The sequence below is a fragment of the Lipotes vexillifer genome, unplaced genomic scaffold, assembly GCF_000442215.2.
Source record: "Lipotes vexillifer unplaced genomic scaffold, Lipotes_vexillifer_v1.1 scaffold606, whole genome shotgun sequence".
NCBI lineage: Eukaryota > Metazoa > Chordata > Mammalia > Artiodactyla > Lipotidae > Lipotes > Lipotes vexillifer.
This window is the reverse complement of record NW_006780574.1, coordinates 951,211-970,452: the sequence shown is the minus strand read 5'-3', so window position 1 is coordinate 970,452 and position 19,242 is coordinate 951,211. Positions and strand designations below refer to the sequence as shown.

General features: G+C 32.5%; 1 protein-coding gene across 1 annotated transcript in view; it reads right to left on the bottom strand.

The window, feature by feature from the left end:
* The window catches only part of LRP1B (LDL receptor related protein 1B), a gene marked incomplete at its 5' end in the record, with an annotated part of 1,013,530 nt that overhangs the window by 199,754 nt on the left and 794,534 nt on the right, over nucleotides 1-19,242 (bottom strand). The window contains 4 exons of the mRNA XM_007453725.1: nucleotides 10,353-10,472; nucleotides 11,878-11,997; nucleotides 12,113-12,229; nucleotides 15,852-15,945. Coding sequence (XP_007453787.1) covers nucleotides 10,353-10,472; nucleotides 11,878-11,997; nucleotides 12,113-12,229; nucleotides 15,852-15,945 — 451 coding nt within the window. The remainder of the gene's footprint in view (nucleotides 1-10,352; nucleotides 10,473-11,877; nucleotides 11,998-12,112; nucleotides 12,230-15,851; nucleotides 15,946-19,242) is intronic.

Here is a 19,242-nt window from a genome sequence, read left to right as displayed (position 1 = left end):
CTCTTTAACATTTATTAATACACTAGGCATTATTCTCTTAAGTCACCAACTCTTTGTTATTAACTCTACGTTTTATTTTTTCCTCTCTTCTGACAAAAAAAGCAAGATTTCACAGAACCATTTTATTGTCATAAAATTTCATAGTATTTATTTAAATCTTTTATTTGTTCCCTTCTGTCTCCATTACAGAATGTGTAATTGTTTTAGCCTGTGTCAATACTAAATATGTAGCAAAAAGTTCTGAAAAAAACGACAAAAAATATTTTCTGTGGGTCTATTATGTACTTATACATCTACTAGGTACTCATATACCTTTATTTCTTTTAACCCTCTCATCAGCTTTCTAAGGAAAAAAGTATTATTTCTGTTTACAAATGAGGAAATAGTAGAGACCTGAAGAATCTATCCACTTAACGAATTTTGAAATCAAGAATGGAGCTCTGTTGCTAGTAACACCAGAGTTTTAGGCTCTTTTCAGAAAGCTGCCTGATTGTACTGCCAAAGCACACTTTCTTCCTACAGAGAGGAGGCACATCTCATTGTACAAGTTTGACACAATGTGTCAGTGATTCTCTATATTGAAATTCCCTTACAATTTTAGCCAATTTGTACACTAATCAAGCCCCAACTATTGAATTGATCAGGGGGAAAGGCAGTTCTTCACAAATATGAAATAAAATACATATAAACTCAAAGAAAGAAAACTAGATTCCCAAAGTTCAGGTTTAGGGGAGAAAGGTATTATATTCAGTTGAACCAAATAAAATCTGTATTTTTAAAATTTCCTTCCTTCACTTGTTCCTCAAATGTTTATGTGTGCCAGATTCTGTACTAGGTACTGGATATATTAGGGATTAGAAAGATATATAGGTCCAGCCCTCCTGGAATTTATAATTTGGCAAGGGAGACAGTAGGCTTCATTAGAACCTTTAAAAATGCAATAACATAGAAGCAGTATTAGAATACAAGAGTGGGCATACAGCAATGGAGAACAGGAGATACTCAGCACATATATAACTAAAAATGCCGCATACTGTTCCACAGGTCTTACCCAAAGCATAGAACTTGGGAAGGTTTCAGGAGAGAGATATACAGCTGATGAATAGAAAGGAAAATAGAACACATGCAGAGAGATTAAAGAAAACGAAATTATTTTGGCCTGAAGAAGGATGTAAAAAAATTTGCATCCTTAAACAAAGGACTTTAACCCAAAGGATAACATTTGGTTATTCAATATTTCCATTGGAAATATTTTAAAAGGAAAAAAAATAGGCTTAATTTATAGTGTGATTCTAGCATATTACCTAGACAAAGAGAAGTATTTTTGTTGTTTGTTTGTTTGATTAGGAATGATAGATGTGGCCCTATTAAAGTAGGTGAAAACTAGAGGACCTCTAATGATCCTTTTCCTTTGAAGATTCTATGAACATCATAACAATATACGCACTCTAGATGAAACTGTGTGGACTTGACGCTTTCAGCTCCATCCTTTATTGTGGCTTAGAAATGCATTCCGTGTTAATTCAGCAGCATGGTTAGTGAACACTTTCCATCTGTCAGTAAGATGCTGAAAATTACTAAGTCACAGCATTGAGCCAAAAAAATGAAGCTGGGTGGATGAATAATTTTGTACTATAAAGAAGAAGTAAATTCCAGCTGTGAAAACCAAATAGCGCAAAGAAAGCTCTGGGATTTAAGATTGGTACTGCCATCCCATTACCCCACACCTGATAGTTTTTGAAAAAGAGTCATCTTAACTGTTCCAAACTAGAGATTTTAGCATGTTCATTTCTTGCATTTGTTTCAGTGCCAAAAGATACAGCATGTAGTGCCAAGACTTTTTTTCCAGAAGAGAATCTAGATAACTCATGCCCAGTGATTAATTACCAAATTTCATAAAATAAGAAAACAATGTTTTCTTATATTAAAGTTTTCAAAAAATTGGAACAAAGCACAGTGTCAATAACCTTCACTTCTGCATGGTGAAAGTTTTCGAAAGTATACTAAGAGTAATACTAGCATGAGCAAATATTCTCAGTAGTCACTTGTATTTTAATCTACTTTAATAATAGTTTAGTCATCCAAAATTAATAACCATTGATAACAATAATTCTAGAATTCATTTTATCTATTAATAGATCCTCTGTATTACTTATGCTTCATTTAGATTGGTAGAGACTTTTGAATAAGAATATAATGAAGATACCATTTTTAAAAGCACTGTTGCAGTTCCTTAAATGACTTGCATTATGCATAGAGCTAGACTCTGAGGAATGTCACCATTTCCTGAAAGTACTCTTTGTAGGTACCTACAGCAATTTCATGTATTTATAAAAGTTTCGGGAAGGAGAAAATGCATGATCTAAAAAATAAATCTATATTCATGTTCATTCATTCTGTTAATCAAGTGGAGGACAACATTTTCAAACGTGTGACCTTCATGACATGATGGCAAGCTGTGGATCACATACTAGATGACTCTAACAGTGAATAAGCAGGGTGTTATATAGTATTGACTGGCTGCTGAGAAGGTTATCCCCTGTTCAGTTCTCTTTCATTTTTTTCTAGTTGCTTCATTATGAAAACTTTGGTCATGGGAAAATAGGGCTTTGCTCAACACTCACTAATCTCCCTTTTTAACAAAGAGAGAATTGGATTTTGTTAGGCTAGTGTCAAACTAGAATTGTGTCAAGCTAGAATTTAATGACATTGTTTTGCTTTCAAATTGACTATAGACAAGGCATCCCTTTACTGTCACTCCTATGCCCACTCACTATTAGTGACAATGTTATTAAAAAAATTCTATTTAAGTATGCATTTTTTTTTGATGACATTTATCCATTCCTATTTGTCTAGGATCATTTGTATCTGCATCTTAATTCCTTGCCTTACTGCACATTTAAGCCAGGTCAAGGAAGCTCTACTGAGTAGTGGTTAAGTGGATGGGGCTGAAGACACCTCCTGTGGAACCAAATTCTGCTTACTCATTTTCTACCTGCGTAATCCTAGGAAAATTACTTACACTCTCTGAGCCTTATATCCTTACTTATAAAATAGGAATAATGATAGTTATACTCTCTCACATAACATCCTCTCTCATAGGATTGTTGTGAGGATTAAATGATATAATCCACACATAATCCAAACATAAAGTTTAGCACAATGCCTAGCATGATGAGCTTTCAAAACTATCCTTATTATTAGACTTTGAATTCCCTGAGTATATATAATGGCTTACTTAACATTTTCAGTAGATGTTTATTAAGTTTTAAAATAAATGAATGTTATAAAGATACAAAAATCAAGCTTAGTTCTACAAGTAAAATATTAAAAAGGAAACAAGTAATACAATCTGGGCCCAAAGTATGTCATAGGATGAATTGATTGTATCCAGAGATTTTAAAAGTCCTGGTGCTTTCCTCTGCAAAGAACAGGGGTGCTCATATGAGAGCCCCTTGAAATTCAGCCTTGTGCATAATTTTCAAATTCCCTATTGGTAATACCAATATCCATTGGTAATATTTCTTGGTAATACCAGGCTTTTAAATTACATGTTCCCAATAATAATTTTAAGAAATATTAACAAATCTGATATGCAGTTACCTCTATTTGGATATTATGAAATGGACATGGTAAATCCAGACAGAAAAAAATTTTTCTTCATATTTTAAGTGATTGATTCTCAATTTTCTTCCCTCTGACTCAGTAAAATGTTCTTTATTTAAAAAGAACTGGCTGAATTGTCAGGGTACTGAGTTCATAAAATGATTTATGATTACTAGAGGTAGTTTCCTATACCTCTGTGATTCCCTGATAGTTACCCAGTGAGATTTTTACTGCTCGATGCCTCTTTATACCAAGAATCTTGTCATTTTAAACATTAAAAGACCAAACTGAAGATCTGAGAATCCGAAAGATTCTCTTCTTGAAGCAGTAATTATCACAGGACTGGGGATACGCTCATTCCAAGAACTCTAAGTTCATCCAAAGAACTTCTAGGATAGGAATCCATAAAGTAATATAACACCTCACCATCTAAGAATAGTTTCTAGAAACAGATAGAAATATCCATATGAGGCATCTAGCTTACTGATACACAGATATAATTGTTAAGAGACATAGCTGTATGATCTTTTATAGAAAAACATGATTAATTGGAATTAAGTAATATATTGAATTTTCTGAGTACATTTTGTTTTTAGGATTCAGAAGTTAATTACAAAGAAGACTAAAATATAAACAGATTCGATATTTGATTTTTTAATGTAATATAAGAATATTCAAAATGTGGATCTATAGCCATATATGCTATTAAGTAATATGACATTTTTGCCAGTACTCTTTACTTGGTGATAGAAAAAAAAATTAGATTAATACTTTAGAAATGTCTTCAACAAGTTGAAACAGGTTAGATGTTATTCTTTCAATAGCTTAATTAATTAAAGCTGTATGGCAGTTTATAAAAAGTAAGTTCCCAGCATTGTGATATGGATTTTTTATTGTCAGCTACTCAATATTTAATACTCAGTATTTAACACTAATTGTCAATACACTCAATTCCTGAGTGATTGATTTTAATGAACTAAAACAAAATACCATACATTTACTTTAACATTAATATTTGATATCAGTGTTTACAGCAAAATGGTTACTATAATATTATTGCAGGTATACACACATTCTGTAACTTTTTATGAGTTTAAGGTTAAATATAAATATATGAACTTACATTAGAAATCTTGAGTAAGATAATACAATTCACGTAACCCAAATACCATTAATCAAAAATATTATTTGAAAACATATTAGATTTACTTGAACTTTAATAAATAGTATCAGTTTATATTCTGCTTTTTTTCAAATATTAGTCAAAACCCAGTAACTGTATCAAAAGGGAAATATTTATATACTGGAGGTTTTCCTCTTTCTTAGAACATAGAATTTTGAAGGAAAGTGTTGCACTCATGTGGATAATATGATCCATAGGAATGAGAAATCTCTGGTCACAGGGTAGATCCACTCTCTATTTTATCTCTCTAGCCCTTAAATAATATTTTTCATGTCAATTCTGCTTTGGGTCAAAGGAAACTCATCATGAAGAATTTCTGTTCATATTCCTTTAAAAATACCTCTCAAGAATTTTGGATTTGAAAACTAAAATTATTAATTAGAAGGTTAAGATTTCAAATGGAAATAAAAATAAGTAATAATTTACTCTGGCATCCATAACCCAGCAAGAGGTAACAGAGTTCACTGTTTCACACTAAACCCTATGTCACCTCTCTTTCCACTCCCATTATTTACCACATGAACTCCGAACAAGGAACCATATATGAACAGTGGCCTGATGACATAAAAAATCTAGCCCAGAGGCTTTGCAGCCCAGGCATTGAATCTAACACTGACTGGAGAATAAGTATTGTTATCAGAATCATCATCTATACGACATCTGTCGCCTACATACACATCACAAAGCTAATAAATGTTACAGTCACAACTCTACAATAGGTCATTTTTTATGCATTACTATATTTTGTCCTGAAATGTTAATGGCTGGAAATGGATAGTCTTTTTGTAAACAAAGTCTGATACCACTTGGATCCTCAAACTGATCTTAACATATAAGCACAAATCTAAGTTTTCTTAAAGGAATAAACAAAAGTACCTTCTACATAGAGGTGCATTATCAGGTGTTGCTGTTGAGGAGAGGCAATACAATCTTTCATTTTACCTACTTTCATTCGTTAATATACAGTATAATCCTATATACATGGTACTAAACAACATTAAATAACACCTGAAAATATAAATGATAGAATATCCTCTAAGGAAATTGCCAGCCCAAAAGATATGTGAACAGAATCTTATAAACTAAAAGAAACACACATATTTTTGTTCTAAAAGTAGGTAAAAGGAGGCAAGTTTTTAAAGTTCTACATTTCATACTTTTTTTTAATACAGCATCTAATACATAGGCTTCCTATGTACTGCTATAAATCTGTTATTGTAGGGATTTAAATGTTTTAAGAGATATCTTAGACCAAATGTTAAAGTCTATTAAAAATGGTACAGGTATATAATTGTGTATCTTTCTGTGCAAGTCTTTGTGTTTGAAATATCTTATAATTTAATGTGTATTACACTTGCTTTAACTTAAAAATATATATTTTTTCTTATATTCTCATAGCTTGAGTAACCCAATTCAAATTTCCTCATCAGACATTTAAGGGAGAATAAAAGCAAGCATTGACGGGTTCTGTCTTTTGGTTTGAGTGTGTTCAGTGTCATGCTTGAAATCCAGGCTGTGGAAAGTACAAAGCTACTGTAGGAAGCTCAAGTTCCTTTCACAAGCCCCAGCTAGTGTGATTGTAACGACTGCATTAAGTAAAAATAATTAGCCAAGCGGCAGGTTGGTTATAAATCAAGACTGTTCAAAAGCAGCAAATGACTCTGAACCAGTGTGAAAGCAAGACTCTCTTTGATGACACAGAAATGATGTAGGAGAAGAAAGCAGGAAATGAGACCACAGGCAGGAGCAATGTGGCAGCACAAACAGCTAACTCTAGAGAGCGGAGTGGTGAGTTCATAGCTGACCAAGAAAGCCCAGGCATAAAACTGATGAAAAGGATGTTTCATAGGGATCTAGGGCACTGAGAATCTAAACTATAAAACAGGAAGAGAGAACATAATGGAAAGACATATTCTGATATCATCTTATGAGAGGCAAATTGCAGAAAAGTTTCAACTCTGTTACAAAGAATTATGAATCTAGTACAGATCCATCAAATCCCTAAATGCTCATTTCATTCCTAAAATAGAAAATGGCAGGCAGAAAGTGAAGAAAGTTTGAAACTGAGATTCTTAATGAAAAGCCCAGAGCTGCCACAGTTGGAGTAGTCTACTGATTGTGGTCAGGCATTCAAATGTGGCGCTGGCCCAATATTGTAATAAATAGTGTAACAGCCTTCTAAGAGTAGTTAACATCAATAGTCTAGTAGAAGTGTGTATATCTATGTTTTAAGACGCTTTCTTTTATTTGGGCATAGAGTGAGGAAAGAATAAACAACCTCAGGCAAAAAGAAATAATTTTATAATAACTATTAACAACTCATAAAACAAAGTTAAAACTACAGTCTTCCTTGGTATCCACAGGAGATTGGTTCCAGGATCCCTACGGATACCAAAATCCATGGATGCTCAAGTCCCTTAGACAAAATAGCTTAGTACAGTCGGCCTTTCCAGATCTGTTGTTGTGGAACCTGTGGATAAGACAGGCCCACTGTATCTTGCTACAACTTTGAAGGTAGCATAGATTTAAATCTATATTTATACAAAAATAGAATTAAGAGGTGTTTTAAAATATTTTTCAATTTAAATCCAAACGTGCCAAATGTAGCTTTAATGGACTCAAATACAACCATCTCAAAATCTAGCCATAATAAGATGGGAAACCGTGCAGTTAATTTAATTTTTAAATTCAAAGTCTCACCATGACTAGATTACTGGACAAAGACTCCTAAACTATATTTAATCTACATCTATTCAAAGTGATTTCAAAGCCTCCTTATGCTAACCTGGAAATGATTACCATATAATTTTTTACAAATATTGAGCATTAGCTGTTAAATTTGCAAGTACTCATAAGACCTCAAAAGTTACACTGTGCTGACTGCAATAAACATGTGATATTTTGGTAAATATAAAAATCAAATAATTTTTAAAATATTTGCACATTACTGGTTATTTAGTTCCCTATACTACATGTGTACTTTGTTTAAGTTACTGTGCTCTGTTTTGTTAGGCTTTTCTATAGTGACTGTCAGTCTCTCTATCCCTCTCCCTTGCATGTGTGCTTCTACATTGGTTTTATTTACACAATTAAAAGCAAAACAAAACAAATTGCTTAATTTAGGTCAAGGTAAAACAAACTATAATCCTGGAACTTTAGAACTGACAGAAAACAATTAGATATAAAACTATAGATAAATACAAATATTGGTGCTGAAAAATAAGATGTAAGGGCTAGGTGAACTCCAAGAGTAAAAAAGAATCTCCCCCTAAACTGAGCACTGGGCTAAGAAAGTACAGAAGGCAACTGAAATAAAAATGGGTTGCAAATGGAGGTTTTGCAACAACGAATGGGCCAGTTTCTCAACAGCATTTAATGCAAGTCTACACTACAACCTGCTAGGCCACCTGACATGTGAAATCGTGAAACACATCCCTTCTTCTGGACAAGGCCCATTCTCACCCACAAAGAAACATGTAACTCAGATTCAAATAATAAGGCCTTGGCTTGATAGGGTTAATCTTTAAGGAGTGTTATGTTTCTTTCCCACTCAACAGAGCATCAAACGAAGAACTATCCCACAAGGGTGTTAACAGAATTAGCAAAAATACATGGCATTTATATATGTATTGAAGACAGAAGAAAGGGGAAAGAGGTAGTCTTTTAGCTCCTTCAAAAATAAGGATTGACAAATGCCATATGCTAAAATATGATGTAGAAGAAGTTTCTTTAAATTAAATTAGCACCTGTGTCCACGGTAACATTTTAGAGTGGGTTTAAGATAAATTAAATGGTAACCCTTATTCATCCTTTCCCCCATTTTCTGTCTGTATGTATATATTTGTATACTGGTCTGGAACTTAAAGCAATAATTGTGGCTAGGAGAATTCTATATAATTTTATAACAGAAAATATTTAAATATTTTCTTTTTATATAGAAAAAATGAGGTGGATTCATGCTATGGTCATAGAGCAGAGGCTTTGGTGTCAAATAACCCTGGATTCAAGTTCCAGTTATGCCACTTGTTAGCTGTAGGATTTGGGGTAAGTTACTCCTTGGATCTCATTTTCCTCAACCATAAAATAGGGATAATAAGGAGATTAAATGAAGTAATCGCTATAAGGCCTTTAACGCATTTCCTGGGCCATACGGTAAACACCACATAAATATTAGGCATTATTCTTATTATGATGATTAATAATTATCAGTTTGAACAATGTAACATACCAAACCAGTTAAATCACATCAAAGTGAGGAGGAAGAAGAGTAAAATAGAGAAAAAAAACATTTCATCCAAGAAATTTTTCAGATAGCTAATATAAGTCATTATTCCATGTTGCTTTGGTAAACAAAAATACAAAAGACAAGAGAGCAAAATAGCCAGTAATATAAACTCGCCTGCAAAAGTCCTTGATAAGTGTTATGGACAAACTGGTGATGGATGTGGTTTGATGCTTTGTGAATTGATTATGAAGGTCAATTCCACAAAGTGAGAAATGGTGGTTTTATGATACTATAAAGTGATAAGACATACTGATTGCATGTCCTGAAGACACAGTTATATGGAGACAGTATTAGAAAAAAAACTCTTAATGACATATTTTTGCCTGTGATTATACATATAGCTCATGAATATTGTTCAGTATAATGGAATTTCAAAGAACCTAAATGATTTTCATCATTTTGATTTCTCCCAGAAGAGTTAATTAACAGTAGGGTGGAATCTAGCAAATGCATTTAAGACAATTTTTTCTAAGAAGCTGAAGGTTCTGTCCTTAGTTTGGACAAACCCTGTTTTTTCTAATCAATTACTAGATTAAATGCTTTTTTGCTTCCCCAACAATGCCAAGTTTGGTGCAGTCACCTAAAAAATAGCCTCAATTAACGTTTCATAAATGTTGATAAAAATGAGTTACACATGACAACTATTACTTTATTTCTGTTTCACTGTTGACATATCCAGGATAGAATCAAATGCATTAAACAAAAATGAATACATATGTTCTCCATTTCTGCAATGTTAAGTAATAACTGTAAATAAAATAATTGATCTTAAGTGAAAATATTAACGTTTCAGAAACATGCTAACTTAAATGATTGCTGTCATCTACTAAAACAGAACAGATGCCTTTGTTATCTTTTTTCTTTTTCCCCACCATGTTTAAGAATGAACAATAACCACTGGATAAATGAACAATCATATTTAAGGAGAAAAATGAAGCCTAGAACAATATGAAAATGTTTTATTGTTTCTATTCATTAAATGCTAATAGCATGTGCATACGCTAACATAAGAAGACAGTTTTATCTTACCTTTCAGATCTGTCTTTTTAGAAACAGTTTTGACTTATGCTAAAGCAACACTTAACCCTTTTGCCTTACCCCTCCATGCTTTTTCTAAAATAGCTAACCTGAGGTTATTGACTCTGGGAGCACAGAGGAAAAACATTCGCACATTAGGCCCTAGTTGTATCAGAATTGTGTTCAAATTCATTTCACTATGGCCATCTCAGATGATGATACAAATGCAAGAGGTAGGATCCACCATCACAAAACACTCACCGCAGTTGGCCTCATCTGATGCGTCTGCACAGTCTGGATCCTCGTCGCAAACCCACAGCTTGGAAATGCAATGTTTGGTAGTTTTACACTGGAAATAGTCTGGAGAGCAGCTGTTTTCGGCTTAAGAGGAAAGCATCTATTATTAAAATGTAGCTTTGGACAAGAATAGACATTCTAATTAAAAAACAAATTTTTAAGTTAATCAATTGAAAATGTATCATCTTTTAATTAATAAGACCCTGAAGGTGATAAGTTTTAACTTTTAATTATCTATGGTATATTCCTATTACCTGTTCCAGTATAAATAAATAAAACATATTTCTGCAAATGATGCATTTGATAAAAATCAGAGTTTTCAAAACCACCCCACCTTGATTAGATATCTTGAAACTAATTAAAAAATAAAGGATTCAGGGTCTTTCAAAATAATTTTTTTCAGATAAATATAAGAATTTATACATAGGCATTTTTGTAAATAGAAAAAGACTAAAATCAGAAGATATTAGTGAATGAGAAAAAGAAAGGCATAGAATTTATCAAAACCTCTAGTTGTGTTGAGATTTTGACCGAAGAAGTGAACATCTGACTCAAACTATAAACTGCTTCACAAATCTTGGTCAGTTTAATGGATCAGCTTCTAGAATGGCTAACCATAAAGAACTGGTACTGACTTTATTCTGAATGTACCATCTTAATCAAATTGCTGGATGACTGCACATTATTTACTAATAAAATTTCAGAGGAATAAAATAAAACTTCAGTAAGACAGAAATGTTGACAGCAGTTCTGCTGAAAGCTTGAACTTGACAGGTGCTCTATGGTTCAGATCCTGTGTGTGTATGTACGTATATGTGTGTATGTGCCTGCCTGCCTGCCTACGTGCATGTATGTATATGATGTAAACTGTTCTGCCTCCCATTTTATGTATATTTATTTTTCATGGGAGATTGAAATGAGGTGAACAGAATTAAAATTATTTTACAATTGTCTTTTGAAGTAGCTTGTTAAGATACATTAGAAGGAGTATTACTTACAGTTTTTAACAAGTGATTTTGTTAGGTTATTTTGTCCAGATTTTTGTTTCTTATCATACATGCAATATGTTATTATTAAGGAAAAAATTCTCTAATTAAAATGGAGTTGATTTCAAGTAACTAATTAAATCAACAGAAAATTACCTGCAGCTACTTAATATGGTAAAAAGAAAATCTATATATTTTTAAAAAGCACCATAATCACCTGTAATTTGTTTTTGCTGCTTCTCTTAAGGATGATGTGGATGAATGCATGTTTTTTCATGTTTGTAATAATCTCCAGGTAGCTTTTAAGATCACCCATGTTTCAATTTCTATATATTTTTATACAGAGTTTCTTAACCATCCCAATAGATATCTAGTTGGAATTCTTTTTCCATCATTGCAGTTATATTTTCCACACTGTATAAATTTATGGTGAACAATAATAATCTTTAGACCAATTTCAGTTGGGAGTCAGAGGTCAGAGTGAACAGTTGGAGGTGACTTACGACAATCCCTTTCATCTTCCTCATCTCCACAGTCATCCTGCCCATTGCATCTGAGGTTTACTGGGATGCATTTCTGGTTCTTGGTACACTTGAACTGACCTGAGAGGCAGACATGTGTGTCTAAAAGAGAGAACAAAAAATGTGGGCTAAAGCCTGTGTCTGAATTTAAATCAGTGCAGACATAATCAGTTAAGAATTAGATTCGTGTTCCTTAGTTAAGAATGTAATCACCTACCACAGTTGAGTTCATCAGAATTGTCCCCACAGTCATTCTCTCCATCACAGATGAAAGCGGGCAGAGCACAGAGCCCAGTTCCACACTGAAATCGGCCTGGCTGACATTTAAATTCCGCTAGAGGAGGAAACATATAGGTATCATGGAATGACAATCTTAGCTCATGACTTCTTAAACAGAGCTTTTCTGACATTCAACATATTTATTATATTATTATATTAAACATATCCTAGAGCACAATGTGAATGTCTCACATCCAGAGAGCTATTAGTTTCAGATGTGCAGTTAAGCTTTGAGTAGCTCAGATGGCCTCCAGATTAGATTTTATAAACTAACAGTAAGAAGAAAGATATTAACAACATATAAATATAAATATATATATTTAAAACATTTAAATTTATCCTCACTTCAAAGACATGGTATTGAGTGGCAGAGCACAATTCATTGTAATTTTTTTAAAAAGTTATTCCAATATCACTTAAAATATTATTTCTTTGATCACTTTGCTGCCTGTAATGTGTTAAGAGAGAAACATCTGCCCTCAATACATATTCCCCAGCATTCCTTAAAGCAAATACTTCCTATAACTATCACATTTTAAATCAGAATTATTGATATTTATTCCTATAATCTTATTAATATATAAGGACAATGTCATAACTAGTAAAGATTTTTATATACCATACGTATGTTATTATAATAAATATCTCCTACATGGTAAAGCAGTTTTTGCTATATTCTTTTAGTTTATTTAAGCAATAATAACAATAAAGTAGGATCTATTGAATATCTACTTTGTATCATGCACTGGGCTAGGTTCTTTCACATATTGTTACTAATTGAATCTCATTATAAACTTCTCACCTTGGGATCACCATGACCATTTTATAAATGAGGAAAGTAAGTCTCATGGATTCTAATAATTCACCCAAGAATATACAAGTTTCAAACGCCAGAGTTGAAGTTTAAATCCACATCTGACTCTGAAGTCTTCTCACAACTTGCAATAAACACTTATCTTTTCACTGATGATCCTAATGTGTGTTACTAATCACTGATTTTGAGATTAATAGTATGCTGTTTATTAGTTCAAATCGGTCAATCAAACATTAATAAATTATAGTTTGAACTTCCTTTGGAAGATAAATTATGTTTTTATAATTAAAATATTAATTAAAATTTTCTTAACATGAAAAAAAAACTCAATATATGCATGGCTTCCATAGAAGTGAGTTCTAAAATGTTGAACGTCATTTACCTTCAATTTACAATATTTATTAATTAATCACACTAAATGTTTAAACTGGGCGATCCTTAATTTTCTCATAATCTAAACATTTCCTCTATTTCCTGTTGCTTCATATACGAGTTCCTTTAATATTTCTTTGTGCATAATTGCTGTTGTATTTTTCAACACTTTATGAACTTATGGTGTATGGATAGTAATTTTTAGACCAATTTCAGTTCAGAGTCAGAAGTAAGACAGAACAGAACATTTTGAGGTGACTCCCTTTCATCTTCCTCATCCCCACAGTCACCTTGTCCATTACAAGTGAGGTTGTCCAAAACTTTTCTGTAAGAAGGGTTGTAAATATTAAAGGAGTTCCAATGTCTGTTAAATAACTAGGAAGCCTATGTGACCTTTAAATGTGTCTCTAGAATGATCCTTGATGCATTAGAGTATTATAGGAAATATAATTACAAACTTACGATGCCACAGAATTCTTGATGCATCACTCAACTATATTTGCATAAATAACATTATTGCAGTTTGAAGGTATATGAACCTGGTATCAAGCTTTTCTGCTTTTTCAGGTGAAATTATAGGTATTGTCAGTGGCTCTTAATACCTGCACATTTTGATGATGCAGCTACTCAAAAATGAAGTCTAAACACTCGACAGACACACGTACATCATTTTCCACCTTACCATGATTCTCAAAATAAAGTGTCATGCCTACAGATGTTCAAGCTGTTAACCCGTCAACTCCAAGAAATAGATCATTTACTAAAAGATCACAGAGATAATGTCACCAATAAAAACACTTAGTATTGGTATTTAACCAGGATAAGGATCATACAGAGACTCTTAGGTACCAGATGCCTCTTTGGTTCCCTTAAAAAGACATTAAAGTTATATTTGTTCAACAAATATTCTGAAAGTGGGTAAATGTAAAAAGTGTGTTATACTAAAGCTGTAGTTAATTTTTCATATGAGTTTGGATACAGCATGAAATTTCAGTTAAGATTAAAATTAGAGTTCAGAAGCTGTAAATATTTTAGAAGGGAGAGCACTGGGTGCTACTGACTTTGTCTGTAGGTCATTACGGGAATAATTCCTCAAAAAACACTTTAGTAAATCTGGACAGGAAAGGTCATCTTAATATGAGAACTAAAGTAACACATTCATTCTTATTTCCATAAATTACAAAAATAAGTTGTATTTACTTTACTATATCACAGAACAGTTTATTGTGAGAAAATTAATAAATTTTATTGTGTAAATCTCCATTGGCCACCATAATTTCTTATTCCTTGATATTTTTTTAATTCAGTAACTTAAGAATAATTCAGGCATAATAGTATACCTATGTCATACAGATAGTACTCTTCATATATTGTCCATCACAGTGAAAACAAAAACTTTATTAAAAAAAAAATCAAAGGGCAATGGACCTTTCAGAAACAAAAATAATATTAGAAAAGCAATGACTTTTAAAACGTTTTCCTTCTCACTGAATATATTATTTACTGATTTTAAACATATAAATGAGATATGTGAAAAAACTTCAAATGTTTGATATATTTGGTAGTGACCAGAGAGGTGGAATACAGCTCATCCAAGTAATTATCTAGAGGTCCTAAGTTTGAAACAGCTTTGTAATTATGTGGTGGAAAGTTCTGTAGCAGAAAGTAGCTGGCTTTCACTCAGACAGTATACTTCTTTCTTTAGTGCAAGCCTAAGGATCTTGAACTCAACTGTCAAGACCAAATCAAGGCAACCATCTACTGGGATGTTGAGGGAATTATCATGATTGACTACAAGCATCTTCAAGTTGACAGGACAGTATTAGAGTGACCCATGGAGTGAACTATAAAAGGCTAGCAAGGAAAAGTCTGCTGATTGTCCATTACAACCTAGGTTACCAAAGATAGCTTAAAAAAATAGCACCTAACCATGCCAATGACAGTCAAATGTCAAGACATAATTGGTAGTCACTTTAAGGCAACTACTAAGAGTATACTAAATTGACTAACAGCCAACTAATGACTTACATTGGAAAAATCTGACTTTTAAAGAATTTTCAGTATTTTATTACTGACAGAAAAGTTGAAGGACTGTATCCCTTAAAGTCAAGATTTCAGTCATTGAGTGGCATTCTTAAAACTTGCCCATTTTTGCTTCTGATTTAATGATATCTTAAGTCAAAATCATGCTGAATTTTACTCTCCTGATTGCTACATGAAGAGTTTAGTTATTCTACAAGTAAAAAAAAATTGAGAAAGAGAAGACTAATACAAAGTGCTGATGGTGTCATTGTAGATGTAATAGTGATCAGAGACATACACAAGACATTGCAACAATTTTTGCTGTATTTTTAACTACTGACATAAAACCTTTCTGTTTCAATTTTTGAAAGCTATTAGAAGGCAATACTTAAGATCTAGCTTCAATTTTCCAGGTCTGGGACGTAAGGAGCTCTAAATTCTAAATTCCTGCATCTGCCAGTGTACTCACGACAGTCATCTGGTTCATCAGATCCATCACCACAGTCATCCACGGTGTCACATTTCCACCAGAATGGAATACATTTATCAGTTTTGCAACGAAACTGAAATAAAGGAAAAAAAATAAAGACTAAAGAACGCTACTCATATATAATGGATATTTAAAAACTCACTAGGGCAGAGCAGCCTAGCCTACTCTCTTGCTGCAAATGTGAACTGTGGCGGTCTTAGAGCATTTCACAATAGGGAATAAGTGCACAACAAGCAGCAAAATGACCATCCAGGAAAGCACACTGTTCAGGAAAACCTGTTGAGATTTCCTGAGCAAAGACAAGCTCATGAATTTACTTATTGTCTACGGCTGCTTTCTTACCACAACAGTTTAGTACTGCTACACAGACCATGTGGTTCACAAAGCCTAAAACAGTTATCACCTGGTCTGTTACAGAAAACTTTTGCTGAACACTGAGTAGGGCTAAAAATCATCAGAGATACCAGGAAGAGGTATTGACTTGAATTCATTTAGTTAATTTGAATTAATTTAACTAATTTAATTAATTTGAATTATTGTTCCTGCTAACTTCACTGGCCAACCATACACAGTGACCAAGAAAGCTCAGCCAATCTTAGATCTCAGACCACAAACTTATCCTTTTCTCAGTAACATTCAGTTCCAAATGTACCCTCATAAGATAGAAGAATCTAAAGAAAATCACACTTTCCATAGAGAGCACATGCATCTGAAATAGTTGCCGTGAATAAAAACAAGTGATAGTTAAATTTAGTAGATTTCTTCTAGTACTTCAATTTTTTTTCTTCTTCTGAAATTGAAAATATTAGGTATTTTCTAAAATGTATTCATTTTCTTTTTGAAGTGTTTTTGCTGTAATTCTCATGTGAGTAAAAGCAAGGTGACATTTATCTTAGCATGTTGCATGCCAGGCAGATTTGTAACACAGAAATATATAACTCAGGTTCAATTTTCTCTAACGAAAATGGATTAGCAAGCTAAAAATTTGTTCATTTAAAATACTGTTACTGTCTTCAAGTAAGACAGACTGTGATGCTAGCTTTTACTGAACCTGTCTGGATATTATGGAGCTGATTCAGGGTAGATTTATATATATATATATTTATATTTTAAATAAGAGAGTAATTTTTTTGCCAGTGGTACTGTAAGAGGGAATAGAGCACTGTGAATCCAAGGGAAGATCTCCCTGTTCAACTGATTTTCCCATATTTACTTAGCCTGTAGTCATGTTTGTTGTGGTTTTCGTAAATTACCAAAAGAAAAATATTACTTTGATAGATAGTGATTGTCTGGGGATATAAGGCTTACTCTGAAAGCAATTGCCCTGAACATTAAACATTTCCAGTCATTACAGTATATCAAAGTATATAAGTAAGATGATTTCAAGTCTCCTGAGTATATTCAAAGTCTTTCCAATCAAGATTTGAAAAATATCTAAATTTTTAATATTAAAAATATTTAAAATTTTACATATTTACACATATTTTTAATTTTACTAAATATTTCTGACTTAAATAAACACCCACTGTTGGAATGATAGATGACACAATGATTTTGCTCACCATTTCATTTTTAATAAGGACATAAAAGTGTTTTGAGTTAAGGGAAGGCCAGGGTAAAATATATTTATTATTACGCTTTATGCTAATCCACATTTTATTCATTACTCTCAGAGGAAGATTTCTTCTATTTTTGTGTCTGGGCTTTTTTTTCATACTTAAATACAGTAACTTTGAACAGATAAATGCTAAACATAAATACAAAACATTCTTCATGGTAAATGCTCTCCAAGACTAATATCTTCATAAAATAAATTGCAGAATGCAATCATCACCCACAAGAAGCTATAAAGAAACTCTTAAATGCATGTCTACTAAGTGGATACATGGATAAAATGCAAATCCTACATATAGTGAAGTTTACTCAAAACAGGAAGAGTCTCCACTTAAAAATAAGTAAATTCATCTTAAATTTACTTTCATAGTTTTCTAATTAAAATGATTTAAATGTAATATTTGAAATGATTTGTGCCACAAGAATTGGACCTAACCTTGATTTTTAACAGATTTTCATATGTTCATTTCCAATCCTAACAGAATTCTTATTGGTGTGATTTGCCTATTTTATAAAAAATCAATAATATTTGGGGGTGTATCATTGGCTGCAGTAATTAGATGATAAACCCCAAATCCCTTAGTAAGATAAATTTAAAATGCAATATTTTTTATCAGAATGCTTAATGATATGATTCTGAAGTACATAAATTATTCGCTTCATTTTAATATCTACCTCACTAAAAATTGTGCTATGAACTGACTTTTCTCCAATAAGTATACAGTAGATCTTTTTTCCCTCCCATTGTATCAGAAAACAATCGGAGATAAAATGACTGCATAAACCACAGGACTTACAGCGATAACCACTACTTGACTGTGTTAGCTGAGATGTTACTCTTCATTAACTTTTTTCTTAAAAATGAGACAAATGAAGTGATAACTGTTTTTTTCAGGAAGTATTGAAAACAAAGATATCTGATCCACAACATTCTGTTGTTACTGTACTATCTTGCTATTGTTGATTTTTTTTAATTCATGCAAAACACTATTGGGGGTATATGAAAAATTATAAATATTTTAGTCATGTTATCACTGATACCAAATTGAGAGGTAATTTAGTTATATGAATAATAATTTTCTAGGTTGATTTAAGTTTTCATTTAATTGACTGATCAGATTTTTTGCCTTTGAATACATACAATCCTAGGTTTTTCTATTTAATAATTTGAAACATCTTATGCCTTTTATGACTACAGTGAAGCTGATGTTTTACTATCTATGTCCTGCTGTTTGAGATTTCATCTGTGTGTCAAACATCCTTTGGCTTTACTTTATTTCCAGTCAGCTAATGAGGCTCACTACACTGTAAGGGGCTTAGGCAGGTGTCATTTCCACTAAGTTACCTATAGCCTCAGTGTTGGGCCTCAACAGAGTGACCCTGGTCTGCTCCAAATCAAGAGAACAGAGGTTATTTCAGAATAACCCAGAGGTTAAATTGAAAATCTGTCTAAACAAAATTAACAGAAATTATAATTTAAAAATTTTGAAAGATGTGACTTCTCCCTTAAATTTTACCTCGTTTGCTTATTTTACCTCCCATAGTGACAAATTTCTAGTTCTCTAAAAATAATGAATTTTGTTCACATAAATACTTAGGAGAGTATAATTAAAACAACACAGTTGTAAAGAAAAAAGAGACTGTGGCCTGTGCTTTCAACTAGACGTCAGAACCTCCTGATGGCAGCTCACACTAATTGCACACATACTCAAGTATATTCTACTTGCACTAGAGGGCTAGGGTAATAACAACACTT